The sequence below is a fragment of the Anser anser genome (assembly GCF_964211835.1).
Source record: "Anser anser genome assembly, chromosome: 3".
Classification (NCBI taxonomy): Eukaryota; Metazoa; Chordata; class Aves; order Anseriformes; family Anatidae; genus Anser; species Anser anser.
The window spans coordinates 88,756,948-88,783,762 of NC_139722.1; the positions used below are offsets into that span (position 1 = coordinate 88,756,948).

Consider the following 26,815-nt stretch of genomic DNA (forward strand, 5'->3'; position numbering starts at 1 on the left):
GCCTTGTTTCTTGTGCTTCAGGAGCCAAGCTGCAGCTCGGCTGGGCCATGAGCAGCCCCCTGGGACTGCGGGCACACAGACAGCCTGGGGGGGAGCCAGGGGATGCCAGGTCCCGGTCCCAGCCCCGGGCGGTGCTGCCCCCTGCTGCCCGCAGGCAGGGCCGGGGCACTGCTGTAGTGCCCCCTCCTGCAGCTGCGAGGGAGGAAATTCCCGTTTTTGACACCATTTCTGTGTCAGCACGAAGGCCCCCGCTGCCACCCTGCTGCCCCGTCCAGAGGGAGAGGCGTGACGGAGGCTCAGGTGGCTGCGAGCGGTGCCACGTCTGTGACCTTTATAAAACTCTCGTCGCGACAGCAGGACAAGCAATAGAAAGACCATCTCTTATACACATCTGAATAAATACAGCCTGCACCCTGCGGGGCGCAGCCAGGCGTGGGGGAGAGGCAGGGCAGCGTGAGCTACACATGCAGCGACTGGACAATCACAAGCGGCCAACGGGGCGTGTGACAACACAGAGACGCGTGTGGAGATTCACTCGGACCGGGCTCCGGCACTCAGAGAGCTGAGGGAGCATCGACGGGACGTGAAATGTGCGAGAAGACCCTCGGGGCAGCTCACCGGAGGCACGGGGACTGGTGGGTGCGCGCTCCCCCGGCGTGCATGGTGCGAACGCCGGCCACGCACGCGGCGCTCTCCCTGGCAGAAGCAGGCAGGGTAGCCCAGCTACATCTCTGTTTCTGCTAAGAGGCTGTCACCGAGTCCCGACGTCATCAGGACCATCTGGGAGCTGGGAGCTGTGTCGAGAGAGGGAGAAAACCATGAGCCTTTTGGGCTGCGGGAGAGCGTGGCTCCAGAGGTAAGGATGAGGAATTACAGCCCTGCAAGGTGGGACGTAAACCACTGAGATGATTTGGAGGTTAAGTAGGAGTTAGGCCTGCTCAGGTTCTGGGGAATCACTGTTAGGAGACGTCTGGGGAGGGGGGAAGGCAAAGACAGCAGTAAGACACCACGGTGAGGACCTGTATTTAGCTCCCAGCAGCTTGGGGTACTGGCTGTCAAGAAGAACATTGTCTCTGAACACCCTGAAGCCTCCCTGACGCAGAGGTGCAGCGTTAGTGGTCCTGCTGACCCAGCCGTGCCTTTAGTCAGCCCCACACCTTTAAACCTGCACGCACTGAACATCTTTTCAGCTCTACAGACAGCGTCCAGCTGGGATGAGCTGGCAGGCTGCGCGCAGCCCAAACCCACGTAGGGTGCTGGTGGAGCCTTCCCGAGAACAGGGAGCACGGCGGGCAAGCAGCCATTTTGTGGCAGCAGAGGTCTGGAAATCCTGATCTTGCGCCGTGTGAATGGAGAGTTTGTGCAGCCCTCCTCTGCCTGGCTTCAGGAAGGCGAGGGCAGTTTTCTGGCTCTGGGATGGCACAGAGTGCTGGCCAGGAACTCGGTGACTCCCCCTGCCAAGTAAACTGGCTGCAAGGAGGATGGGCATGCATACCAAGTAAGAAGTCAGCAGGGTACTGGTTTTCCATCCAGAAGACTTTCTAAACCCCAGAAAAAAAAGTGTTTTTCCTGGATGTGAAGAGGGGAGATAGATAGTGCCCATGTGCTTCAGATCCAGATCATACATATTCAAAACTGCAGAGGGAGATCTCTGTTTTGGGGATCAGTTTCTGGACACTGGATCCCAAACTTGGCCAAAGCTGCCAGCAAAGGAGTTTTATGGCTCTAACAAATGAAGAACCAGATGTTGTGAGGCGCTGGGAGTGGTTGGGCTTGTCTGCTAGCCTGATATCAGAATTGGGAGGGAGGGAAGGTCAATTAACAATGTTAGGTGAAAAAAAGAAAAAAATGAAACCACCAAGCCGGCAGGATCACGATGTAGGCATGGCAATATACAAGATTGTGTATACACACACAACAGGCTATTGATATTTCCATAATATACCTTTGTTTCTGTTACAAGCCACTGCACAGGCAGGCTGTGGCACCTGGCTCACCCCTCACAAGTTTGGGCCACAGAGATAGGAACAGCTGATCCTGTGCCTGTTCCAGGGAGGTTCTGGAAGCAGTGAGGAATGACACGAGTTTTGGCTAGGATATCTGGCAAAGGCCCCTGAGATCTTTAACGCTCCTGCCCTTGGTTTTAAGACTTTGCACAAAGATTTAATTCCTGCAGCATCAGGAAAAACGCCTCTGAGGTACCGTTTCTACTCTTTGCTGCATTGTCCTTGGAGGTTCCCTTTCCAAGCAGGCTCAGCCCAATGCTACTTAACGTGAAGGTCATGGCTGGAGGCAGTCTGGATTGCAGCTCGCAGGGATAAGGGACAGGTATCATTCACCAACCCCACCATGAGAGACCAGTGGCACTAGAAACACCCCGGACATCCCTGTTCCTGTCTGCCAGCCCCACGAGACCAGGCCCCAGGGCTCTTACTGTTCTGGCAGATCCAGGGGTTCTTCTCCCTGGCCGTGACTTCACGAGCCTCCGTTTCCTCCTCTTCCTCGCCCTCCGAGAGCAGGTCAGAGATCTGCTGCTGCAGCTCAGGACTAATGTTGTTCTCCGCCAGGATGAGTGTCCGTAGGGCTGTGGGGTAATTCTCTACCATGTCCAGCAAGGTCTGGGCAGAGAGTGAGATAAGCAGGCTGACAAGCAGCACAAACAGCAGCTAGGTTCAACAGGAAGAGTTTCAACGCCCTGTCTCCCCACAAGCTCCAGCCCTCCTCTTTTTACCTCTGCCATCCTTCAGCTTTGACTGCCCTTTGCCAGACTTTTTGAAAACCTGAGAGCTTCTTGTCTTTCTGTGGGAAGAACTGAGCCTGGATTTCCTGGCTCTGTCCAAAAAGAAGACTTCTCTACACCCTGCTGCTCCCATATACCCAGGTAAGGCCCCTCATACTGCTGGGAGCTGGAGGTCTGAAGGCCTGTGCTAACAAACCTTGGCTCCATCTGCACATGGACCTTTACCTCTGATTCTCCATCACAGATCCAACCCCTTACTTCTTCCAAGAAACCCGAACTACAGATGGAGCGGTGTGACTTTCTCTGCTGACTTGAGGGAGGCCCAGGATCCCTAGGTCAGAGCTGTGTCTTCCAAGTTCCTCCTGCGGCTGAATGCAATGGGCCTGGGGAAAGCAGCAGCACCTCTGGGTGCAGGGAGGGAAGGGGATGTGTGTGGACTCTGGAAAGGGGAAGGAGGCAGGTAGAGGTCCTAGTGCCTCTATAGGTGGCCAGGACCTATGCCACTGAGGCTTCAGTGATGCTGTAGAGTAACAGGTTTCCTTACCTGGGCTGACTGGTTGGTAAGTCCTGTTCCCTCCAAATCCAGAACTTCAAGGGTTCGACTGGAGGCCACAGCGACAGCGAGCATCCCTGCTACCTGGTCACCTGGAGGAGAAGCAAACCAGGGCTGTCGGCAGTGCCTGCCTTCACTCACATACCACCCCTGCCCTCGTGAGGCTGGGGCTGTCATGGAAACACCCTCTGTGAATTTCTGCCATCAGACAACTTCCGAGTCTCAGCTACCTCAGGGGAAAAAAAGCTGTTAACTGAGAAAAGAGAGAAGGTAAAGGTGCACCATTTTGGGGGGTATGGGAACAGTCACTGACTGTCAGGGGGAACACAAAAGAGCACAGTGAAATTGATTTTATTCCCCGTGGAACTGTGTCTGCCCACATCTCCTTTCTACTCAAGGATGTGAGGGCCTTTAACATTCCCTGAAAGGGATCTCAGATGCAGAATAAGGAGCTGAATAATCTAAGGGAAAGTTAGAGCCTGGTGGAGGACTACGCGCCAGCTGAAGGGCTGCCACCCTGGAAAGGGGGAGACTTCTGTGGGTGGGTGCAGCAGGACCGGGAGCACTAGAGATCGACACGAGTGAAGAGACTCCAGCGTGTTCTCCTGACGTTCCCTGGGGATGTATGACTGCGACACCTTCTCTCCTGAGGAAAACCAGGCTGACACCAGGTAACAAACACCCCGGGGCCTTCACCGCCCTGGAGGGGGAACCTGCTCAGACAGGGCCTGGAGGGAGGCTCCGTTTCCAGCAGGGAAGCGAGGTGGGAAGCGCCCAGCCGCTGCTCCGGGTAGGGAGGCACGGCCTGGTCTCCTCCTCGCCACCTTGCAGCAGAGCTGGAGAGAGTTGGTTTCTATGGCAACCCATGCCAGCCTCTCCTCCTCCTCCTCCCTGCTCCAGGAGAAGGGAAGGGGGGAGCAGGGGGATGCTCGGCTTCTGCCAAGCTGACGTCAGGCCACGGGGCTCCGGCAACGGGGCAGAAGCAGGGGGTCAAACGTGATGACAAACGCGGGCAGGGCACAACCTCCTTCCTGCGCCTGCCAGCAGGGCACGTGGCCACGCCACACAGACCAGCAAGGCTGGCTTCCCGACAGCCAAGGGTGCTTGGCAGGGTGGACTCGCTGCTGGGGACCAGAAAGGACCAGTGCAAGAAACTGCCCATCCTGCTGGTGAAGCTCTGCTGCCCAGGCAGAGCGCAGTTCCTGGCCACCCACCAAAGCAAATTTCACAAGCCCAGAAAGGCAGGAGTGCAGCGTCCCCTGCTCGCCCTCCCCTGTCCCCCAGCTTACCCAAGGGGTTGTAGTCCAGGTTCAACACTCGGAGCTGGGAGCTGTGAGCCACTGCTATGGCCAGGCGTCCCCAGCCTTTGCTTGTGACGCCTGGGTTGGCGCTCAGCGTTAGCTCTTTGAGGCCTGGAGAAGAGAGAGAAGCCAAACCAGAGCCTGAGAATCACCAAAGCAGCCAGAGGGGAACTAGTTCAGCTAACCAGAGCAGCTCTGAGTCATGTCCCCTGTACTCTGACAGGTTAAAGGGTCTGGTTTGTTCTGACAAACATCATTTTTTATATCACTGCCTTCCAGTGTCCCTTCATCTGCCCATGCCGTGACTGCCCCATTTCTCTGCTCTCACAACCTGTGTTCTGCTTACCCTAAATAGCAAGCACAACGGAGACAAGTAAGGGGTGTGCGAGGTGACTGATTAGAAGGAGGTGGCATGAGGTGACAGGTCAGAGGGAGGATCACAGGGACAGTGGGCTCTGAAGCCTGCACCTAGGAGGAGTGACCAGCTGAGATAACAGCATCGGTGACGTGGTGAGCACAGAGAGGAGAAGGTGCTCAGGAGAGGAGTTGGAAAGCACTATGAGCCTCAGGGAAAGGGGTGCTGTTACCTCGGTACCTGCCAGCTCCTGTGTTAATTGACCCACTGGCGTCAGACCACTAAAGATCATCCCCTGTAAAGACGTGAGCTTGGTACTAAGGCTATAACCACCCATCTACACACTCACCGAGTGCACCCACAAGTGGGGACAATTCTCAGGCACTGACAGTGAACCCAAGTGCTGGGGTAGGGGGTACACCATATATTTATCTGTGGTCATTATCAACACATAAATAGAAAATCATAAATGCAAAGCCCAAGCTCTCCCCTCCTCCGGTTTCAAATGCTACTGTCATAAACCAGAAGCAACCTGTTGGTCTCTGAGCAACAAACTGCCAGCAGGACAGATCAATAGCAAAAAGCCCATGCCTGCCCGAGGGAACCAGTCCTATATTGCTTGGCTTTTCTGCTTTACTTAAGTCGGGAAAATAAATTCCTGAGCCCAAACTACAGAGCCTGCTTCTCCCAGGGCTGAGGATTTACTGCTGCATCTATCTGCTCCACGTAAAAGCTCTGCTGGTTCTTGTGCAGCCCACGGCTCCTGGTGCTTACCTGACTTAGCCCCATCGGGTGGCAGGAGCCCACAGATAAGGTTGATGCCTTCGTCCCCCAGCATGCAGTCTCCTAGATCCAGAGCCACCAGCGAGGGATGGATGGAGAGCGCAGGGTTGAGGAGGGCCAAGCCTGCATCTGTCAGGGGACTGCCATGGAGGCTGCGTAGGTAAAAGGGAAAATTACCACGGAGCCTTCTTCCTGGCTGCCCAGGGGTGAGCTAACCCGGTGGGGAGCGAGAAGTGGGTGAAGAGAGGAGGAGGAGGATGACAAATCCTAGTGTCAGACAGGGAAAAAGCGCCGGGAAGGCTCTGCAGAGGGGGTCAGCCGGCAGCTACGGAGCCCGGCAGGGACGAGGGGGTGCGGAGGACACCGGCGAGGCTCAGGCGGGTCCTTCTCAGCACCGGGGGAACCCAGGTTTGTGGGGACGGGGCTGAAACCATGCCAACCAGGTGGGAGCAGAGCTAGCTCCCCCCAGCCCGGTGAAGGGCGAGGGATTAGCGCCTGCAATGTCAAGGACGTTTCTCCTCCGACGAGACGTAAACTCCGGGGAGCTGCCGTCCCCACCAGGCCGGGCACCCCGAAACACCACCCGGCCGGGCACCCCGCGGCTTCCCCGCTACTCACAAGAGGGACTGGACGGAGCGGTTGGTCTTGAGGGCCTCGGCCAGCTGCTTGACGCGGTTGATGTTGGAGACGATGCCCAGGTTGAGGTTGAGCTGGGCGAGGGAGCGGGACTCGGCCGCCCCGCGGCAGACGTGCCCGAAGTCCCGCTCCGAGAGCTGGCAGCCGCGCAGCGACAGCAGCCGCACCGAGTTCTCCCGCAGGCTCTCGCAGATGTCCCGGATCTCCGCGCCCGACAGCGTCTCACCGGAGATCTGGATGGACCCCGGCAGCATCTTCCCCCGGCTCGGGGAGCCGCCGCCGCCGCCCGCGGAGCGCCGGGGGGGAGCCGCTCTCCGCGCTGCGAGCCGGGGCGAGCTCCAACGCCGCCGCCGCCGCCGCCGGGCAATGCCGGCCCGGCCCACCGCGGCCCCGGGGGCGTCACCGCGCAGCCTTACCGGCGGCCGCCGGGCCGCCCCGCTCCCCGCGGCGGGCGGCGAGACCCGGGGGAGCCATCGGCGGGGCTTAACCCGGAGCGGCGCCGGGCTCCGTCCCCACGCCGAGCCGGGGAAGGAGCGGTGCCGCGCCGACCTGCTGCGCCGGCAGCGGCGGGAGGGGGCCGGGCAGCCCCGCTGCTCCCGCCCCGCTCCGCCCGCACCTGCGGGGCCGCCCCGCCTCCTGCCTCCTCCGGGCCGTGCCGTGCCGCCTCCACCCCGTCCCACCCCGGCGGCCCCCGCCGCCATTTTGCGCCCCGGCGCCGCTCGAGGCCCCTGAGGGGCCGCCGCCGGTGACCGCCCGCTGCCCTGAGGGCAGGGAGCGCGGGTGAAGCTCCCCCAGGCTGGGGAGCAGCAGCTGCTGGATGGCTTTGGCCACATTTCCACTTAAACCCTCTAAACCCCTGTCTTGGTCCCGGTGTGTGCGGTGTAACAGTCTGCGGGTCAGCCTGAGCTACGTCTGGTGAGCCACAGCTAGGGGATGGGTGCTGAGGAGTGGCTGGGTTGGTTCAGGCTTCATAACGGGTTGTGTACGCAGATGGTGTGGTGGAAAATAAGGTTAAAGATTCACTGCCCCATGGTTGGTTTTGAGGTTTTGTTGGTCCCCCGCTCCAAGGTAAGCCGATGTCTGAGGAGAGCAGGAGGAGCTTGAGTGGAGTGGATGGCCCAGGGGTTGAAACCTGGAGAAAGTTACAACGTGGAAAGGATGAAACTATCTCTTCCACAGCTGTCCAGATCGTTATAGCAGGCTGCAGTGTGGCGTGGAGGTGTGTGAGCCAGCACGGAGCTGAGGTGTGATTACGAGGAGCTCCTGGTGGGTTAATTTAACATATTTTCCCCTCAGAGAAGTGGGGCAGCACATGGAAGGATTCTGGACCGCAGCTGGGTGTACAGGAGAAGCAGAGGAAATCAGGCCATTTATCATGCCTCCGCTGGTTTTTCCTCCCTCAGCGGGGAGCGATGTGGGTTGGGAAATAGCCTGACAGAGCAAGGGGGCTGTGGAGATGGATGTTCCTTTAGGCAGTGCGGACATGCCTCTGGTAGAGACAGGCTGCTGGTAAGGGAGAGACCCTTCCTCTCGTCACAACCCCTGCTGCATGCCAGGAGGCAGCTGGTAAAAGGTAGAGGGGCTGGGGAAGTACCACAAGTTTGCCTGCATCAGCAGCACACAGCCTTATCCCTCAACCTGATGAGCGATGTGAGGGGCATACCTGACCTTCTTTTAATTTGGTGGTTCAGGTCAGAGGGATTTGCTCCTTCTTTCCCACCTTCTGGTAGTGCTGTACTTGGAGAGAAATATGAAGCAGGGCCCTTGTCGTTTCAACTCCACTGAGCTGAAAAAGGAAGCCAGTGATGTGGAAATTAGGTTAAACCACATAAGTAGGCAGCTTTCTGCACGTAACTAATCTGTTAAGGAGAAAGCCTGGCTGCCGCGTACGGCAATGCTCAAGTGAATTCCAATGCAGTGGGTAACTAAGGGACAAACCCAGGCTCCTCTGCTTTGTTTGCAGGCCAGGAAGAGGTGGAAAGTGAGGGGAAACATAGGATATGGAGGGGGACATGAAGCAATTTTCTTCCTTCTGCAATGAAGGAGCAAGTCACCTGAGCCACAGGGTTGTATGTTATGTCCTGGATGAGACCAAGGGAGAACAGCAGATAAGCTAGAATTGGATATCAACTTTAAGACTTTGGCTGCAGCGTCTAATTTACAACATAGGTGTCACCCTGCCCTTTGAGCAATCCGTTGCTGCTCTTCAGGGCTATCTACATGTGTCTCCTTGTTTTCCTGTTGCATAGGGGTGCATGGACTCATTTCTGCACCTGCAAGCTGCATCAAGAGCAGACCACAGGCCTGGCAACACATCTGCGCTGGGATATGAACAGCAGCTGTATGCAGCCGTCAGCGCGGTCCTGGTACAGGTGAAAAGGAGCTCCTGATCTCTGAGGTCATTAAATGGTCCAGGTGAGAACATGATCCTGTGTGTTTCAGGGCTGTGAGTGGCAGAGTGAATGTCAGAGTGGTGAGCAGGGGTATGACCAAGTAAATAACAGCTGCTGATCAGCACAGGTCGAATGGAAGGCTGCACTCAGTCTCACCTCACGTTCACCTCCGGGCAGTAATTAACCCATGCTTCGTTCAGCAAGGCTATTATTAGAGAAGCACTTGGAGGAGAGCCCCTGGGGCACGTCCCACTTCAATCGACAGCAGCAGCCTCAAAGCACTGCTTAGGGCATCAGGCTGCTTCTGAAGCCCTAGTGCTGGCATCTTTGCTGCCTGTTGTCAGGTGCAAGACCACATTGAGGAGACAAATGTCCTACCTTGATTTATGCTCAAATACACTGGGAAAAGTGGTACAGGAGCTACTGGTTGTGGTTCAGAGCTTTGGTTCACTAAGCCTCAAAGGCTATGCAGAGGCAAATTTGACAGTGGTGTTTTGTGAAGTTAGGTATTACTTCCTTGTTCGTGTGCAGTTACCCAGCAGGTATGAGGAAGGTGGTTCATAGTTTTCCTACTGGGGTGTAAGGAAAGAGTTGACTCCCCAGGTGGATGCCATTAATTCCTCACATGCAAATGGAGAAAAACAGTGGGTGACAAGCAGCTAGGGAGAGAGTAGCTGTAGGGAGGAAGACAAATGGGAGAACAAACAGCCTACTTGTAACCCAAAACACAACTAAGGTGACAGTAAGTGCAACAAGGAAAGACTGTAAAAATGGTTGGTCTCCCAGGCACTGCAGAGGAGAGAGGGAGGCCATAGCATGCTTTAATATATATATTGCTTTCTTCTTTCTAATCTGGCAGCCTTGTATGTTTATTTCAGCTTTAATAAAAAAAAAAAGGGCTTACACAGCTCTTGCAGCATTACCCTTCCTCAAAAGCTATGTGTGTGCGGGGGGGAATTATTTTAGATTTGCTGCAAGGGAGGAGGGAGAAAATTATTTTTGCTTTATTGCAGGAGCTGTAGAAGAAAACAAAGGCATTAAAGGTAGTGAGAGTCTGGCATGATGGAGATGTAAGGCTTGTACCGGTAGCTAGAGGCCTTGAATAAGCACTGAGGTGCCCTCCCACAAAGACCTGACTAAGGCAGCGTGCTCAGCATGCTCTGTGGAGCTGCAGCACACGTGTGTTTTCCTGCAAAAGCATGTCTCCCTCTGTCAGCAGAAGGGGAGGCTGAATCTCTCGGCACAGTACTGAACTGTGGTAGCACAGAATATTTCAGGTTCCAGCTGCTGCTGCATAGAGAATGAATCGGGGCTGAGGAACTGGAGTAGAGCAAGCCCCAGCAGAATCTGAAGAGGGCGGTTTGTCACTACCCTGGTCACCTGTCCCCAGCTGACATGACGTGCAACCTGCACAGGGGCAGCCTGAAGACTTTCCTCACTGCTGTCTCCTGTGCTTTGAGTCGAAACACAGGGCCTAGCTTCATCCCTCTGACCCAGTGAAATGGCTAGGTGTGGGAGGGGGGCACAGGTCTTCTCTGACGGTGCGTATAGATCAGCAGTGATAGAGTTAGGCCTAGGATGATTTTTCTTTATCTGGAATTATCCTGCTCACAATCATCTTCCTCCTTTCCTTCCCCTCTGCCTCTACTTGGAGAGTCTGCTCCAAGAGAAGCAGCCAGGGAAAGAGGCACAAATCAGGAAATTAGAAGCCAACCTCCCGTGGAGTTATAAAGAGGGAAGTAGCAGACTCATGCAGCATTACAAACTAACGCTTCCATTTTGTTAAGTTTGGTAATGGAATTTCTAGGAGCTGACAGTGCTTCAATTGCTCCAAAAACCATGGGGGATATTGGCCCAAATAATTTGATTCCCCAAGCAGCTTGCTCTGAATGGTGTTCTTCTGCCAAAATAAATGTGGGGGTGTGGGAGATAGTGAGAAAATGCATCTGCTATGTATGTGTTAGGGGATGAGCTCTGTGCTTCTGGAAGGGGAACAAATAATTAACTCGGGAATAAGCGAGCTGCAGAAAGGAGGCCTATGACTCAAAATGCTCAAGTCCTATCCAGTGACGTTTTTGTTCTAACTGAAGCAGACGACCAGCCTGTCCACAGTAGCTGCTGCCGTCTTCCTGTCACTTGTTGCACTGTGGCTCTAGTCTGAATGCCCCTACAGCTGTGTCCTCTCCCACCAGCAAAAGGAAGGGGCCAAGGAGAGCAGTTCCGACACGCTGCCTGCCTTGTGCTCAGCTGACCTGGGGGCATCCAAGAGGGAAACTTTTTTTTCTCTCCAGTCTGAGTGCGAGCATCTTAGAGGTGGCTTCTCTCCCCTGCTCATCCTGAACTGCAGGAAGAGGGGAGAAGCTGAAAGGCAGGTAACAGCTTCCCACTCTCAGACCACTCGACATTAGAGCGGTGAGGGAAGACTACAGCTGGACTGCACAACCGTGAGTTACTGCCGTGCAAGCAGCTGAGGCTGGGCTGTTCAGCTTCCCCATTCTTGCTGGAGCTTTCCTGCATCAGGCTGCTGGACCTAACCGTGCCCACTGTATTACCATCGTGTGCTTCCCCATTGCTCCCCTTGCTTAATGGGAACACTGCTGTTGGAGGAGAGTTTGCCGGAGAGTTTTGAGTCTCTGAGGAGTCCCTTCTGAAATAAGGCCTAGACTCAGCTTGAAAAGCCAGCAGCCAGTACACCTGGAGGGAATGGAAGAGCAGGCTGCCTCCGCTGCTCGCAGCAATGAGGTTGTGCCACAGCTGGGAGACGAGAGCAAGCTGCACGAGGGTGAACTAGCCTCCTCAACAGAAATATCCACAGATCACGCACAAACATGCTGCCTCTGCAGGCAGAACTGCTGTCCCAAACCAACACAGGTGTCCTGGTTCCAGTTAGGACAGAGTTAAGTAGCTCATAGTAGCTGGTAGGGTGCTATGTTTTGGATTAGGATGAGAAGAGCGCTGATAACATGCTGATGTTTTAATTGTTGCAGAGCAGTGTTTACACCAGGCCAAGGACTTTTCGGCTTCTTGCTCTGTCCTGCCAGCGAGCAGGCTGGGGGTGCAGCAGGAGCTGGGAGGGGACAGACCCAGGACAGCTGACCCAAACTGGCCAAAGGGGTATTCCATACCATCTGACGTCATGCTAAACAATATATAGGGGTGGCTGGCCGGGGTGGGGGGGCCGGCTGCTCGGGAATAGGCTGGGCATCGGTCAGCGGGTGGTGAGCAATTGCATTGTGCATCACTTGTTTTCTTACACATTATTATTGTTAATACTATTACCATTATCACTATTATTATTATTATTGTTATTATTATTTTCCTGTCTTAATAAACTGTCTTTATCTCAACTCACAGGCTTCACTTTCCCGTTTCTCTCCCCCATCCCAGAGAGGGAGGGGGGAGGGTGAGCGAACGGCTGTGTGGTGTTTAGCTGCCAGCCGGGTTAAACCACAACAACAGGCTGAAGGGTGGAAAGAACAAAAGGTGCCGTGGAAGTGCAGGGACAGATAGATTTCTAACATACACAAGGGACAGTGAGGTGAGATAGCAGCTTGGACCAAATGAAAAGAGAGGGATTGATCTAGGACATGACAAGGAAGAGAATGTGGCAAAAAAGCATGCTACTGCTGAAAATGTGCAGTGACGCTAAAGTTCATGTGCCTTCTGGGCTATAGAAGAGCTGTCCAGGACAGGCCATGAAACATTTGAAGTAGGACAGCACGAAAGTGCAGAGAATTCTGCTTTGACGCTAGGACAGGATAGATCAAGATGCAGAGACCCCACACCACTCTCCCATTACATAGGTAGGCTCAAACATAAGACATCATTCAGCACCAACATCAATTTAATTCTTCTCTCTTCGGGACAGGAACAGAGCAGATAGCCCTGGGGTTACATCAGCAAGTGGAAAGAGGGGTAAGGGACAAACCGAGCTGGGAAATCCCAGCTAAACATGCAGGCGACAGAACCACTCTACTCAAGACAGCCCCGACCTGGGTGGCAGAAGAGTGTAATCCTTCCGAGTCACTGAGGTGCTGTCCACTCAGCTGCTCAAAACTGCAACCCGATGGGCAGGTCCAGGCAAGCAAAACCACGTCTTAACTCCTGCTGTTCTGTCCTTTTCCTAAGAGGCAGCAGGTTACTACGGCCCTATGCAGCCCCAGAAGTAGTGAAGAAAGCAAGTCCAAGACTGTGAAACTACAGGGTCAACGCGACGGCTTTGGCTGTTGTGTTCAGGATAGCGTTAGAAACAACTGGAATGTCTCTGGCAACTCTCTGAAAGGGTGGCATGTTGGGTCCTTCCAATGTGTCCAGGATTCCTGCAGGGAACAGCGAAGAGGAGAGTGGCAAGAGTTAGTTCAGATGCAGATGGCACGTTTCTTCTTGTTTTCCTCTCTGGCCAGTTAATGGCTGATGGTGGCAGAGCCCCGGCCTTGGAGGTGATGGGAGGAGACATCTAGTCCCCAGAGAATGAACAGTATAAACGCCTCCATCCAGAGATGTTCACTGCATACAGATTAGAGTTTATCCCTGGGGCAGGGAAGCACAGATCCTTTCACTTCTGAGGTGCCCAATCCAGTCCTCTGTCATCTGACCTGAACGTAGACACTGCGAGAGGTGTAAATCCTCTCCCCACCTCATTCCAGCACATATCCTGCTCTTAGACCAATTGTTTGCTTTTGTGTTGAAATACCCTTGCAGGCTTGCATCAGGAGCTGCAGTTGGGGGTGCAATATGGAATTTTTATCACTGCAATGCAAACATAAGCCGTGGTTGGCAGGAAGCACACATACTGCTGCAACTGTTCTCCAGTTCCTGTCAATTACCCTCTCAAGACTGATAATCAGTCCTGGAAATCCTTGAAGAAAATTGCTTAGACTATATTCTACCCTGTTTCATGTGCTAAGAAGTTGCAGATCAGGGCTCAGAACCTTAGCCATAAGAACAGATCCAGGAAAGAACAGCGTTTACCTCTAGAAGGACTTGAAATGCTATGCTGTAACCCTAAATTATGCAGATTTGAATTTAATTTTTTTTAAAGGGGACTAATAGTTTGCTAGGAGAAAAACTACTACTACAACAAAGAGAAAGAGGACTTGAATCTGTATAGCCTGGTAAATAGCACTGACTGCAAAAAGTGCAGGTTCTGCTGTCCGTGTTGTACAACACAAGATAGAAAAGCGTTATGCAAAGAAGGAATACTTTTATGACACATTTCCTGATCAGGATAAAGCAACCTGATTTCACCAGCATTCAGGAAGGGACTAGGCATCTGCACAAGAGCAGTCATTGCAGTAACACTTTACTTGTGGGCAAAGACAAAGCTTTGTGCCTCACAACTTACGTCTTTAGTACTACACTCAGCGCACAAAGACTACCCCATGTCAACCCACTGCCCTGCTTTGACAGCTGCTAACAAAGCTGGCGCTGGCCACTCTTGGGTGTGAAACTAGCCCAGGTGCCCTCAGGTCAGGCCCACACTGCCCACCCTTTCTGTCAGAACAAGCAGCAGCTCGCCTTCCCCCGCATCTAACAGGGGCTCCCTTCTTATCTCCCTTGCTTACCTTCTACCACCTTGTGGTAAGCAAAGTGCAGATAGAGGAGGAAAAGCATATGCAGAGCAGCAAGAGTCCCACACAGGATGAGCCGCTGGGTATGCCCCACGGTGCGCGACACCAGCACAGCAACCTAGGGGAGAGGTGGAGATCAGAGGGTTTGAGACCAGTTAGCTGCTACGTCGGCCTCTGGCGTTGCAGTCAGGTGCACACAGGAGGATGGGCCAAGTAGTGAGAGCCAGTGGAAACAGCGCTCAGAGCCTTCTTTGCGGTTTGCACCAGCAAATTCAGAGTAATCTGACTTTGTTTTGAATAAATTAATCTTGCCCTATCTCACCAGGAATTCAGGAGGCTCAGGCAGGACTCCCCGCAGCAGCGGGGCTGTAAGGGACCAAGCCTCCTACAGCTGTCACAGGGGGTGAGGATGTTAAGCCAGGCATCCCTTCATTACGCCAGTAGCCTAATGACCCAGAAGCGTTAGGCTGCACTTCACAGCAGCCTAACTGGCTGTGAAATGAACTGGCCGGCCCACGGAAGAGAAAGCAGGAAACTTCCCTCCCTTTTTTGTCCCCAGAAGAGGAGGGCTTCAGGCTGCCTGTCACCTACCATTCGTAGTGTAGAGAGTCCACCAACGACCAACCAGAAGATATAGAAGAGGGAATGGAAGTGGATATTATAGGTGACAAAGAGAGTGATGCAGTGTCCAAAAAGACCATAGCCCTGACAAAACAAAAACATTCACATTACAAATGTCACTCTCACACAAAGGCCCACTGAGCACCAGCAGCCTATTCCTGCAATGATTCACCAAAGCAAAGCTTTGCGAACTACTCATTCAATGCCAAAGAGCCAACCAGCACTATTTCAGCAGCAGCTCACGCCCAGCTAATCTGTCTGAAGGAGTCACAGAACGTCAACAATTGCAACAACTTGGGAAACAGGAAAGAATTTCTGATTCCAGAGAAATTGGAATCTCCGTTTTTTTGGTTTTTTAACCTTTGTGCCATCCCTGAGTCTGGGACGGTGCAGGTCAGAAGAGCATCCTGGATTTTCCAGGTTGTCCCAGTGCAACAGGACTACGCTGACTTACAAAGACTTCCAGAAAAGCTCACAGGCCACCCTCCCACTGGAACACCACGCAGACAACACCGATCTTGGGGCAGCCCCCCCATACATACCAACAGTGACAACATCTGCACCATCGTGATTTGGGCATTGCACAGATATGCCAGGAAATAGATGAAAGAGGAGACTCCCAACCAGTATCCAAAGCAGGTGCCGATAGCAGTGCCCATCAGTGTGCCTTCCCTCTGTGGAGACAGCACCAGGATGAAGAAAACTCCAAGAAGTGACCTGCCAGCACCCAAATTCCACCTCAAAGTACCCAGAGCCTTTCATAAGCATTATCAAATAGCTGGCTAACAGCATGCAGGACACCACACGACCTACACCCCAGCTCTCCCAGCAGAAGAGCATCAAGACTTTCTGATGCAACATTCCTCCCCTCCCCAAGCCAACAGGCTCTTCCTCAGATCTAAGCTTTTCAGGAAGATGCTGTTCTGTTATGGGAGGTTTCCTTTCCATCTTTAGTGTCGTTTTGTCATTCCCAAACCTAGTAAAACCCCAACTTATCATCAAGACTCTCCGTACAATGATGGTGTCCGAGGTCTTCATCCCATGCAGAAGGATGGCCACCAGTGTGAAAACCAGCATGAGGGGTCCATAAAGCTCACCTGCAATCTTCTACAGGGAAAGAGAGAGGAAGGAAGGTTTGGTCAGTGCTCCCAGCTACCAGGCTCCCCACCCCAGGTGAAATGACGATTATCTTGGATAGTTTATCACCTAGTCACCTGAGAAGTAACAGCAGTGCCACTGCTGACTGGAGCCAGACGGAACAGGCTGTGTGAGGAGGAGTCAAGGTGGTGTTAAACGAATGCAGAAAGGGGATAAGTGAAATCTAGAGGTCTCGAACTGTACCAGCATTAAAGGTAGCAGCAGAATGGGGCTTGGAACAACTACGGGAAGGGGTTTACCATCATTTACATTTTCAGGGAGGTAAACACCTAACAAACTCAAATCCTTAATAACACAGACTAATTAAGTTTTGCAGGGTGTTTGTGGGACATTCACTTAGACCACGGAGTCTAATTCAACAAAAGAGAACTCACCTGTGGGAAACTAATCATCTTCACGGGAATCATGGACTCCAGCAGTCTGCATTACAGCAAAACAAGGAATGACATCAAAAGCAGGAATGACAACGAGAGAGTTAGTAAGATGCTTCAGAAGTAAGAGACCCCATACATGCATCACCAGTGTTTCCTGCTGTGGCCTTATGGGAGTGAGTCCTTCTAGGGGGTCATACAAGGTAACTAAAGAAAATCTTACTGTCAGCGGGTTAACTTTGCTGGGGAGGATTCAAAGGTAATATTTAAGGATCCACTCAGGGATGAGTGATCACTGAGAGAACAGCAGGAAGCAAAAATACCTTTCTTCAGCCAGTCTCAAGAACTTGGCCTTTTTGGACAGCCCTACGCTGCCATCCCAACAGAAGCCATGTAAGCCAACTGAGTAGAAAAGGCTGAAGATGTCCTAAAGCCCTTTTTAAAATTTTTCTCTGCTGGGAAGCTCAGCTGGGTGACAGGGCTGCCGGTGTTTCTGGGGCCCCTGATGAAGACTGAGCGGAGCTCATCACGGTGTGTTTCTGTGTCGGGGCCGTGCCACGAAGCCCGCAGCCCACCTCACGCTGCTCTGAGGGACCCCGCACGTCCTCGGGCAGGGGCTGCCCACCTGGCGCGCACTTGGACGGGCTCCACGTCGAAGTACGGCCGGAGGATGTCGATGTTGGCGTAGAGGCTGAAGGCCTTCGAGGCTTGCCTCTTCCCCACCTGCCACACCTGCGGGGAGAAGGCAGCGGGCAGCAGCAGCGGGGCCGGGGCCGGCCGGGGGGCCGCGGCGGGGCCTGGCTCACCTGGTCAGCGACCTGCCGGCCGAGCTGCCCCCGCAGCCCCTTCACGCCGAGGAACTCCCCGTCCTCCTCCTCGGCGGCCCCCGCCTCGCCTTCCTCCTCCTCCTCCTCCTTCATGCGCTGGTGCATCTCCCCCATGTCCTCGAAGCTGGAGCCCGACGTGTCGTCCATGTTCTCCATGTCGATGACGGCGGAGCCGCCGCCCTGCGCCGGGGCACACGGCATCAGCCCCCCGCCGAGCCCCGCCGCTCCCCCCGCGGCCGCCCGGCCCCACCTGCATGTTGTCCTCGAAGCCTCCCCACTCCGCAGCGCCGCTCCTGCCGCCGCTGCCCGCCGCCACCGGCCCCGGCCCCGGCCCCGGGGCGGACATCGCGGGCGCCGCGCTGGCTGCTGCGAGCCGCGGGGGGGCGGCGCCGCTGTGACGGCTCCAACGCGGCTCTCGCGGGATGGCGGCGCCGCCATCTTGTGTGCGGCGGGCGGGCGGGCGGGGAGGGGAGGGGAAGCCACACGCGGGCGGGCCGCCGGCCCCTCGCCTCTTCCGCCCTGCCGCCGCCACACGGGCCGGCCCCGCGGAGATGGCGGCCAGGCGGGGCACCGACGAGATGCGGGAGCGCGTGGTGCTGGGCGAGTTCGGCGTCCGCAACGTGAGGGGGGCGGCCGGGCCGGGGCGGGGCAGGGCAGGGCGGGGGGTCCCGCCGCGCTCACGGGCTGTGCCTCCCCTCAGGTGCACACCACCGACTTCCCCGGCAACTACCCCGGCTACGACGACGCCTGGGACCAGCAGCGCTTCGAGGAGGTGGGCAGGTGGCGGTTGGGTGCCACGGTAGTGGCTCGGTGCCACCCGGGTGGCGGTTGGGTGCCGTGCGGGTGGCACCGTGTGGTGACACCCCGCCTGTCCCCCCCAGGAGTTCCGCGTGGACGTGGTGGGCGAGGAGGACGGCGTGCTGGAGTTCGACATGGTGGGCATCGACGCGGCCATCGCCAACGCCTTCCGCCGCATCCTGCTCGCCGAGGTAGGGCGGCGGGGTGGGAAGGGGGGATTTGGCGATAGGCGGATGGCCTTGTGTCGAGTCAGCCCTTGGAGCTCTGGAAGAGGAGTGAAATTTCTTTTCGTACCTGCGTCCAAGGAGAGCTGGGACCTTAGGAGCCCAAGCGTTAGCACTCGTTGCTCTTGAGGATGCTGTTGGTAACCTTTGGGGGTTGTTCTGCCCTCCATCTCTCATGCTCACCCCTTTTTTTAAAAAAAAGAAGGGAAAGGGGGTTTATTGGATAGCCTCTTTTGGCAAGAATACCAGTGAAAAGAGTCTGCAGAGCAATTATTTATGGGAGGGAAGGGATGGTGAAAATAAGACCGCTCTATATGGATATTCTATTGGTGGGTGGTTTGACTGTTCTCTTATTAAGTCAATCTCTTGTCTCCCTGAGGTACCAACGATGGCTGTGGAGAAAGTCTTTGTGTACAACAACACATCCATTGTGCAGGACGAGATTCTGGCTCATCGCTTGGGCCTTATCCCTATCCGAGCTGACCCTCGACTCTTTGAATACAGAAATCAAGGTGAGAGTCTTGGATCAAGTAGACATACTGAAGGTTGAACCCAAAGGCAGAAATTTGGGTCACGTAAACTGAGCAGAAGTGTGATTCCACAAAGACTCATGATGTTCTCTCCTTCCCAGGAGATGAAGAAGGGACAGAAATCGATACACTGCAGTTCCAGCTGAAAATAAAATGCAGCCGAAATCCTCAGGCAGCCAAGGAATCATCTGACCCTAATGAGCTGTATTTCAATCACAAAGGTAAGTTATCTCCCTTTCCTAAAATTAGGAGTTTTCTTTTTCTTTTTTTTGTTCTGTTCTTGGGAGGTGGGATTTGGTTGTTCTCTCAGGCCTGTGAGCAGAGACAGCTGATTTCCTCGTTCTGCTAAACTCAACTTTTGCCACCCCCAGTCCCGTTCAGTCCTGTTTTATGAGACAGCAGCGGCTGATGCTTGCAGTTTCTCTTCACAGTGTACAGCAAGCACATGACGTGGGTGCCCTTGGGGAATCAGACAGACCTCTTCCCAGATGCTGACTTCCGACCTGTTCACGACGACATCCTCATTGCACTGTTGCGACCTGGCCAGGAAATAGACGTGCTTATGCACTGTGTCAAGGGTATAGGTGAGTGCTGGGTCCTGGGGTGGGGGGGAGAGGAGTGTGTGTGCTCTGACTTGAGCACACCTGTGTGAAGGGGAACTGTGGAGAATGGGCTTTCCCCCAGAATTTCAGGCCCCGCATCACTGCATTCTCGTTCCCCGAGGCCTGCCCTCATCCTTAACTCTTAACTGTTTGTGCAGGTAAAGATCATGCCAAGTTTTCTCCTGTGGCCACGGCTAGCTATCGACTGCTTCCTGACATTACTCTCCTGCAGCCTATTGAGGATGAGGCAGCTGAGACGTTGCAGAAGTGCTTTTCCCCTGGAGTCATTGAGATCCAGAACATCAAGGGTACTTTCTTCCCTGCTCTAAAGTGCCTTGATCCTTACAAGTCTTAGCAGAGACTGATTAGAGACTAGGGACAAACCTTGTAGATACAAAACCGTGTTGTGATGTTGCTGATCAGCAGCGTCCTGACTGGGGGTACACACAAGCTTTGTGTTTGGGTTGGAACTATTCAAGAAGACCCGTTCTGTCAGGTTGGAGTTTCATATTAGGCACGTGTTAATTCTTTGTATTTGTGGCTTTGCTGCCTCTGCTGATGGGAGAGTGCTTGTTTGAGGGGTAGGTACCTTTTGTGACTCCAAGGCATCCACCTGCTGCAGGTGCCCATCGTGTTTTGTCCTTTTCCCTTTTAGGAAAAAAGGTGGCAAGGGTAGCCAATGCTCGGTTGGACACGTTCAGCAGGGAGGTTTTCCGACACGAGGGTCTGAAAAACCTTGTGCGCCTGGCAAGAGTGCGAAATCATTACATCTGTAAGTGTGATTTTATTTTCACAGCAGAGCCCTACTCTGGTTTGTGCAAACGAGCGGAGACTGGCCAGCGTGCGTATCTAGGTCTCTGACTTCCCTTTCACCCTGACATTACCAGTCTTCCTACGTTCGTGTTCCAGTGGGGAACTACTGAGACAAATTTTTGGCGCAGCTTTGGGACCGAGCGTGTTTGCGTTTCTTGCCGGCACGTGTAACCTCTTCTCTTCTGGCTGCAAAGGTCTGGCTTGCCAGAAGTGCAGCGCAAAGGAAGATGAGGGACGGAAATGCTGGAGCCAGGTGCGGGCTGAAGCTGCGTGGCGGTGTGCTGACTCGTGTCTCTGTGCAGTTTCAGTGGAGTCCACGGGTATCTTGCCTCCAGACGTGCTGGTGAGCGAAGCCATCAAGATACTGATGGGCAAGTGTCAGCGCTTCCTGAACGAGCTGGACTCTGTGCCTATGGAGTGACCAGGGGGCAGCTGAGAAGCTTCTTGCACCTGCCTGCAGGAGTTGGTTCCTCTTCCGTAGGCAAGAGGTTCGAGATGGGTTTGAGTCCTCAGACCATCTCTTTAATCTTTTAAATTGTTTGGAATGAGCCTCAGTGAGGAGATGGACTAAAATAAAAGCTTTCCTTTACAGCTGTCTGCTTCTGTGCTGTTAACAATTGTGAGGCTGTAATACGCGGAGAAGAAAGTGGCAGCAGGTCTGAAGCTGAGTAACAGCATTTATTTCAGGTTGCAAGCAGTGCGTGAAGAGGACTGATGCGGCAGCGTAGTAGAGCACTTGGCAGCAGGTCAGTGAGATCGTGACAGGTCCCCGTCAGCTGGGGACTGTTCTGGAGGTGTCAAGCTCTGTGGTCGCTTACAGGCTGTGTTGTCACGTAGTGCTGGGCTTCTCTGTATGGGGGGGAAGGTGGAGTTGAAAACATGCTCTGGAAAAACTGTCTGTCCCCTGTAAGTATCTCAAGCTATGGCATTTCTCTCTGGGTGTTTCGCCTACTCTGTTCTCAGCGACTGAGTGTGATTTGGGCTCACCTTGAAGCAGAACCGAGTTTCCTGGGGCACGGTGGAGGGCAAGTGGCGGTTCACATGCCCGTCTCCACCGAGGGAAGCCTGGGATAACGTGCAGGTTAGCAACGTGGTGAGCACTGCTGGCGGCACCGGGGAGTTCCTGGCTTGTGAAAGTCTCTCTGGCCACGCTGATAAAAGAACAGGGACACCAGAGCGGGCTGGGGGTGAGGGTGTGTGCCAGCTGCCTAAGTTAATTGGCTCGAGTGCAGGAAGTCGTGCTTTCTCTGTACTGGTGTCACTGGGATGTGGTTACGTGCACTGTGTACGTACACCGTGACAGATGGCGGGGGCTGCCCCGTAGGGAGTGTGCGTGTTCAGGGCAGAGCCGGTGATGGTCTGGAAGCAGGGCAGGAACAGCGGGTCACCCCTGGTGTCACCTCCCTGTCCCACGTTGCTGTACCGCTGCAGGCCCGTGCTTTGCCTCCAGGGTGTTCGAGCCAGCTGGTAGTGGCTTGTTGGGAAGGTGGCTGCGTCCCTGTAAAGGCTGGTCTGGGGGCGCAGTCTGTTCCATCAGGGTGCTTGCTGGCTCTTGCACCTTTGTGCTTTCAGCAGCTTTGCAGGAATTGGGGCAGGCAGATATGGAGCCCCAAGAGCTAGGCCTAGGTCAGTTCTGTAGTCTGCACCTTCTCGTGTAGCGCTCCTTACAGCCAGAGCTGAGTGACCTTCCCCGTGCTTCTTGCTCGTTTAAAACTCCATTCAGTGATGCAGACCTGTCCCTTTTGTATGAGCTACACAAGACAGGAGTGAGGGCGGGTGTAAGAATTTCAAAGTTCCCTTCCCTCAGCTGGGGCTAGGCAAATTGCCTATCAATGCCATTTAGGTGTTACAGTCTCTTTTCAAAAATAGTAATTTTGAGCTGGGTCTCTTCAATTTAAACAAGCTGAAACAGTGTCCCTGCTGAGCAGGGTTACAGCTGGGGCCCTGGGAAAAGATTTTATAACAAAAACTTAGTGAAGGGTCTCAAGGGAGAGGCTATGGCCTTCTGCTATGGCAACACCCACCCTTTGAGCTCTGCCTATGTGAATATATATGCCTCTATGAATACGTTAGTGCAAATCTTTCCTTGCTTTCCAGTTTAATTAGCTAGTCTGGAATGGTGCATCCCTTCCCTGATGAGGTACGTTGACTACCATCACCTGTGCTTCTTTTTTGGCAGCTGGAATAAGGAGTGCTGAATACAAATGAGATCATGACACCATGGGTATGAAACTGGAATAGCTTTACTGACATTCAGAGGTGTAACACAACCAGTTCAGAGACAGCTTCAGATTTCAACATTCCTACAAAAAAAGGTTCTAAAAACCATTTAAAAAAAAAAACCCTTGTGTCTAGCATGAAGTCACAGAATGTTAAAACAACACAATAAATACACCCAGCCTTTGCTAGAGCCAGGAGCCATGTTAGCTCAGAGGTTAAAAAAGTTTGAGGCCAGGAAGAAAGTGGAGGGTGCTGGTGGAACAGCGGGGCAGGAGGGTGAGCAGATTCCCAAGGCCTGCTCTTCCTTTCTGTGCTCCCACCCTTTCCACCCCAAGCTCTTCTGTCTGGTCTGCCCAAGGGGAGACGCCCCCTTCTTCCCCGACGTGGTTTACTGCCTGTTCTGCCTGTTCTAGCTCCGTGGCCAACCTGCCAGCTAGCTCAGGACAGACCCTCCCAGCTCGCGTGCCACAGCGAGTAGGGTGAATGAGCTGTCTGTCACGTAAGAAGCACCAGCTTTGTGGACTGGCGTGTGCTAGGAGTCCCACCTCATCTGAAACCCACTTTCTGGCCTGGCTCCTCCCTGTAAACTGCAGTCTAACCCCCGCCCCTCCTGCCCCACCACCTTTCTCTGAGAAGGACCAGGCTGGGTAAAAACGCAGGCTCCTGCCACAGCGATGGGGGGGAGGAGATCCCTTTTGGTGTGCAGGTGCTTCAGCTATTGGTCCAGATTTGGTATACCCTGCACTGACCATGATCAGGGTGTGATAAAAAGAAAAAAAGTAAGAAAAAAAACCTGTCCTGCTCCCCCTGAGGGATGGCCAAGAAAGGCTGGCAGAAAGTAAGAAGCCTTCCCTTTGGCTCTGAGTAGAACAAGCTGTATGATCATATATATACACACATACCTATGTATATATATATGTATGGTGGCGTCTGCCTCCGAGAGAGGAGCTGCACCTTAAAAAGACTGATCTCGAGGAGATCCTAGAGCGCTGCAAGGCTTCCTGGCACACAGCCCTCAGCCCACGGCTCTCAGCAGCCCGGATGGAAACGGATTGATCAGAATACAAGTCTGCTAGGGACAAGTGTGATAGGCATGGCGGGAGTGTCCGATGGCTTCCCTGCAAAGCCTGGCTACGAGCACCCAGAGAAAGGTGAGGGCAGCCCCCTTCACGCGCTGCGCTACTCTGCCTTTCGCATTAATCCTAAACCCCAAGAGATGAAGGAGTAAGAGTGACCCAAGGCTACAGGATGACCGGGCTTCACCTAACAGAGTCTACGGGCTCAGCTCCCACCTTGCAGAGATGCAAGGGCTGAAGATGCTCATCCAGTGGAGGGGAGGGGAAGGAACAAGAGAAAGCTTAACAGACTGGGTCAGATGCCACTGCAGGCCCCATCCCAGCGTCGGGAGGAGAACGGGACGGGACCTGTAAGGGCTTTATTCAGACGAACGCTGATGGAGGCGATGACAAGGAGAATCTAACGTGCTTACTATGAGAAGAGACAAAACATACGGTAGGAGAGGAGACAGTTGCAGCATCCCAGGCTCAGGGCTCAAAGAGTGTATTAAGACCTTCTCCATCCTCGTTTTCTAGCACATCTGTCTCCAGTGATGGCTTCACCTTTTTGAAGAGAGACGGCAGGTTCCGGATATGAACGTCCTTGCGGAACTGCTCCCCAAGGGGCTTCTGCGGAGGACAGAGAGGCAGGCATCAGCCATTACCACCCTCGTGGCCCTGCTCGGCTCAGGGGCAGGCCCCGGGCTCAGAGCAATCCCACATTCGCATTTTGGGGAACCTCAGGCCTGGTGTTTCCCAAGTGCCAGGGCACCAGGGTAATAGCACATTTAATGTCAGCGCATCAGCCTCCAGTGCCCCCATCCCCACAAAAGGCCAGCACCCCCTCCGCAGCTGTGTTCATACGTTCTAAGCCCGTGTTCCCCAGGGGCACCCCTGTGTAAGGCAGCCTGCCTCGGAGTGAAAAATCACTGCCAGAGGGGCTGTGCAGCCTGTGCTGCCATCTCTGCTGTACCCCCGCTGCGGCCTCCTGGCTGGAAACGGGGTGGGCAGGGGGAGCCAGGCAGCCCGGCTGCCCCGGCACTTCTGCAGGGCACAGGCATGAAAGGAAAGGGGCTCGTTTCCCCCAGGATGTCACCTACCCCAATGCAACCCGTGATGAGGCGCTTGAAATGATCCTTCCGGCGCTTGTCTGCCACCTTCTGCAGCGCTGGGTTCAGCAGCTTTGAATCAAACTGCTCCAAGGAGTCCTTCTGGATGTCCGGGATCTGCTCCATCACGGCCTTCAGCTCAGCATAGCGAGGGCGCTGCAGGGAGAAACGTGGCAATGCAGCTGCCATCCCCAGGGGCCGTTAGCTCCTCCGCCCCAACCCAAGCGGGTGTGGGATTCGTCTCCCACCGCTCCCCAGCCAACCCCGCGTCCCAACGAAGAGCAGCTTCTCACCAAGGCCTCGTAGATCTGGAACGCCAGGTGGACGAGAGCGGCCATGCAGCCATCATGCTGCCCGTGCGTCTGCAGGCCCTTCAGCACGCCGGTGAAAAACCAGGACACGGCGTCGGGCAGCAGGTTCCCTGAAAGCACCTGGGGGAGAGGCACTGTCAGCACGGAAGGACACTGGCAGCCGACTGCCCTTCTGCAGCAGCTCAGCCGTCCCAAAGGAGAGGGGTCCCGGGGTGAAGCAGCCGTGCTTCTCGCTGCGTTCGCAGCTTCCTCCCCTCATCCTGCCAGAACCAACCCCCTCTTCCTCCCATAGGTACCTGTTTGAGCAGCGGCCAGCAAAGCTGGGTTGTGGTTCTTTGGCAGGACAAGGTGTCTTTCCAGGAGAGGGACGTATAGGCAGTGACCAGCAGAGCAGTGCAAACATCCTGAAAAGGAGTCAGAGAAGTAAACGGTCAGAAGCTGTTTCCCACCTCTGTGATTCGAGCCAGAAGGGACACATGGGCTCCTGGGACAGCTCTGGGAGATTTTACAGAGAAAAAACAGTCGCTGCTGTGTCAAATCCTTCCTCATGAGAACAGGAGTAGGATGGAGGCAGAGCCAGGGAGTGCCTAGGGGGCTGAATGCCCTGTGCCTCGCCTGCAGAAGAGCTGAAACACTGTAGCTGGACGTTATGCTGGATCCCAAGCCCCCAGTGTTGTGTGTGGTTTCTGCCACAATTATCAGAGCCCCCACAAAACGAGTAGGTTCTGGAGAGAGGTTTCCTGTGCAGGGGAATGCTGAAGCAGTCGATCTCTGCAGCAAGGTCTGGCTGCGCCACAGAGAAGCGTGACGGAGTGCAGAGAAAGGGTGGTGGCGGTCAGAGCAGGAGCTCTTACCTCCTGCTGCGTCAGACACTTTCCAAGCTCGGTGAGCTCTGCGCTGGCAGGAGGAGCCACCTCTGTGGCCATCGCTTCATCGTCTGCAGAGGAGGGAAAAGCAACGCTGTGAACACGGCCTCCCGAGGACTGAGGAAGACGTAGCGAGGACTGGGCTCTCAGGAGCACTGCACATCCCACCCTTCTCCTCAGCCCTCCCCTTGGTGCTGTAAGGATCAGCTGCTCCAGCAGCACACCCCCTACGGCACGTTCACACCTAGGCGAGACCGGGATTTTCTGTGGCCCCCAAGCACATCAGGCTGAAGGCTGTGCACCAAACCAGTACCACTCAGGCACGGCTTCCAGCAGCAGGCCAGCCTCCCCTTTTAAGGAACAGGAAAAGGGTTTGCACACACCAAGGGGGCGGGAAGGCAAAGGTGGGCAGTTACTCACCATCTCCCTCTGCAGCAACAGCAGAGTTATGCTCAGCGCCTTTCTTAGAAACACAGCAAACGGCTGCAAAAACAATTGTAGGTGAGAGGAGCAGAACAGGCAAGATGTTAGCTCAGAACATGCAGAGATTATCCTGCACACTCTGATGGGATCAGAGCTGCTCCAAGCTCCCCCCAGCTCTCTCTCCCTAGACCTTTCTCCTCACACAGTATCTGAAGAATCTCACAGCACAACATAAAAGGCCAAATGCTGCACTAACGGGAAGGCTGAAACACCTCGCTCACAGCATCCTCCCACCGTGGAACCTGCTGCATGGTGACTGCTTCACATTACTAAGAACGTGCAAAATCATTTGAAGCCTAAAGCCTATAACAAGCAGCATTTTAAGGCAACAAGGCTGACAAAGAAAGGAGATACGAGGTTGAGGACCTGTAAACTCTACAGGAGTGGAGTTAATTTTCCCAGCCTATCTGCTCAAAGCCGCACTGGCAGAAAGATATTAGAGAAAGGGAACACAGAGAAGGGAGACTGCTTGTGGGAAGGGACTCTTCCCTTCTGT

General features: G+C 54.4%; 4 protein-coding genes across 11 annotated transcripts in view; 1 reads left to right on the forward strand and 3 right to left on the reverse strand.

Moving 5' to 3' along the window:
• Positions 1-361: 361 nt before the first annotated feature.
• LRRC73 (leucine rich repeat containing 73) lies at positions 362-7,201 on the reverse strand (the record flags this gene model as incomplete). Its single annotated transcript, XM_083831434.1, has 6 exons — positions 362-794; positions 2,435-2,618; positions 3,285-3,385; positions 4,583-4,705; positions 5,724-5,884; positions 6,351-7,201. 6 exons carry the CDS (start codon positions 7,199-7,201, stop codon positions 724-726), a joined length of 1,491 nt encoding a protein of 496 aa, XP_083687560.1. The 3' UTR covers positions 362-723.
• Positions 7,144-20,864, forward strand: POLR1C (RNA polymerase I and III subunit C). 4 transcript variants are annotated; one of them, XM_083831437.1, is made up of 10 exons: positions 7,144-7,283; positions 8,618-8,783; positions 18,009-18,080; positions 18,190-18,297; positions 18,710-18,842; positions 18,962-19,081; positions 19,292-19,444; positions 19,621-19,770; positions 20,118-20,234; positions 20,470-20,864. In XM_083831437.1, the coding sequence occupies exons 2-10, from the start codon at positions 8,775-8,777 to the stop codon at positions 20,694-20,696; spliced, it is 1,089 nt and encodes a 362-aa protein (XP_083687563.1). In that variant the 5' UTR covers positions 7,144-7,283; positions 8,618-8,774; the 3' UTR covers positions 20,697-20,864. The 4 variants fall into 4 exon arrangements, with proteins under 4 accessions (XP_083687563.1, XP_083687564.1, XP_083687561.1 ...); XM_083831438.1 differs by having other exon boundaries at positions 20,578-20,864; XM_083831435.1 differs by lacking the exons at positions 7,144-7,283; positions 8,618-8,783 and adding an exon at positions 17,750-17,928.
• YIPF3 (Yip1 domain family member 3) lies at positions 12,588-17,717 on the reverse strand. 2 transcript variants are annotated; one of them, XM_083831439.1, is made up of 9 exons: positions 17,559-17,717; positions 17,288-17,488; positions 17,107-17,213; positions 16,485-16,530; positions 15,967-16,059; positions 15,495-15,626; positions 14,923-15,036; positions 14,326-14,449; positions 12,588-13,080 (listed from the first exon to the last, which is right to left on the reverse strand). In XM_083831439.1, the coding sequence occupies exons 1-9, from the start codon at positions 17,652-17,654 to the stop codon at positions 12,959-12,961; spliced, it is 1,035 nt and encodes a 344-aa protein (XP_083687565.1). In that variant the 5' UTR covers positions 17,655-17,717; the 3' UTR covers positions 12,588-12,958. The 2 variants fall into 2 exon arrangements, with proteins under 2 accessions (XP_083687565.1, XP_083687566.1); XM_083831440.1 differs by lacking the exon at positions 12,588-13,080 and adding an exon at positions 13,087-13,510.
• Positions 20,865-22,500: 1,636 nt separating the features above from the next.
• Positions 22,501-26,815, reverse strand: part of XPO5 (exportin 5) — a 29,919-nt gene continuing 25,604 nt past the window's right edge. For all 4 annotated transcript variants that reach the window (XM_083831423.1, XM_083831422.1, XM_083831421.1 and 1 more), the window contains 6 exons: positions 26,257-26,319; positions 25,825-25,907; positions 25,267-25,374; positions 24,953-25,090; positions 24,651-24,815; positions 22,501-24,180 (listed from right to left, as the gene is read on the reverse strand). In XM_083831423.1, the coding sequence (XP_083687549.1) occupies positions 24,040-24,180; positions 24,651-24,815; positions 24,953-25,090; positions 25,267-25,374; positions 25,825-25,907; positions 26,257-26,319 (698 nt within the window). In that variant the 3' untranslated portion in view covers positions 22,501-24,039. The remainder of the gene's footprint in view (positions 24,181-24,650; positions 24,816-24,952; positions 25,091-25,266; positions 25,375-25,824; positions 25,908-26,256; positions 26,320-26,815) is intronic.

Bases quoted from the DNA above. Each gene is read 5' to 3' on its own strand.
- YIPF3 (XM_083831439.1), bottom strand. From the start codon at position 17,654: ATGTCCGCCCCGGGGCCGGGGCCGGGGCCGGTGGCGGCGGGCAGCGGC. The intron at 16,060-16,484 runs GTGAGTTCTCTT...CTTTCCCTGTAG, and splicing joins AGATGATTAGTTTCCCACAG to AAGATTGCAGGTGAGCTTTA. The intron at 15,627-15,966 runs GTACGGAGAGTC...CTGTCTCCACAG, and splicing joins AGACCTCGGACACCATCATT to AGGGAAGGCACACTGATGGG.
- POLR1C (XM_083831435.1), top strand. From the start codon at position 17,860: ATGGCGGCCAGGCGGGGCACCGACGAGATGCGGGAGCGCGTGGTGCTG. The intron at 17,929-18,008 runs GTGAGGGGGGCG...GCCTCCCCTCAG, and splicing joins GCGAGTTCGGCGTCCGCAAC to GTGCACACCACCGACTTCCC. The intron at 18,298-18,709 runs GTAGGGCGGCGG...TGTCTCCCTGAG, and splicing joins GCCGCATCCTGCTCGCCGAG to GTACCAACGATGGCTGTGGA.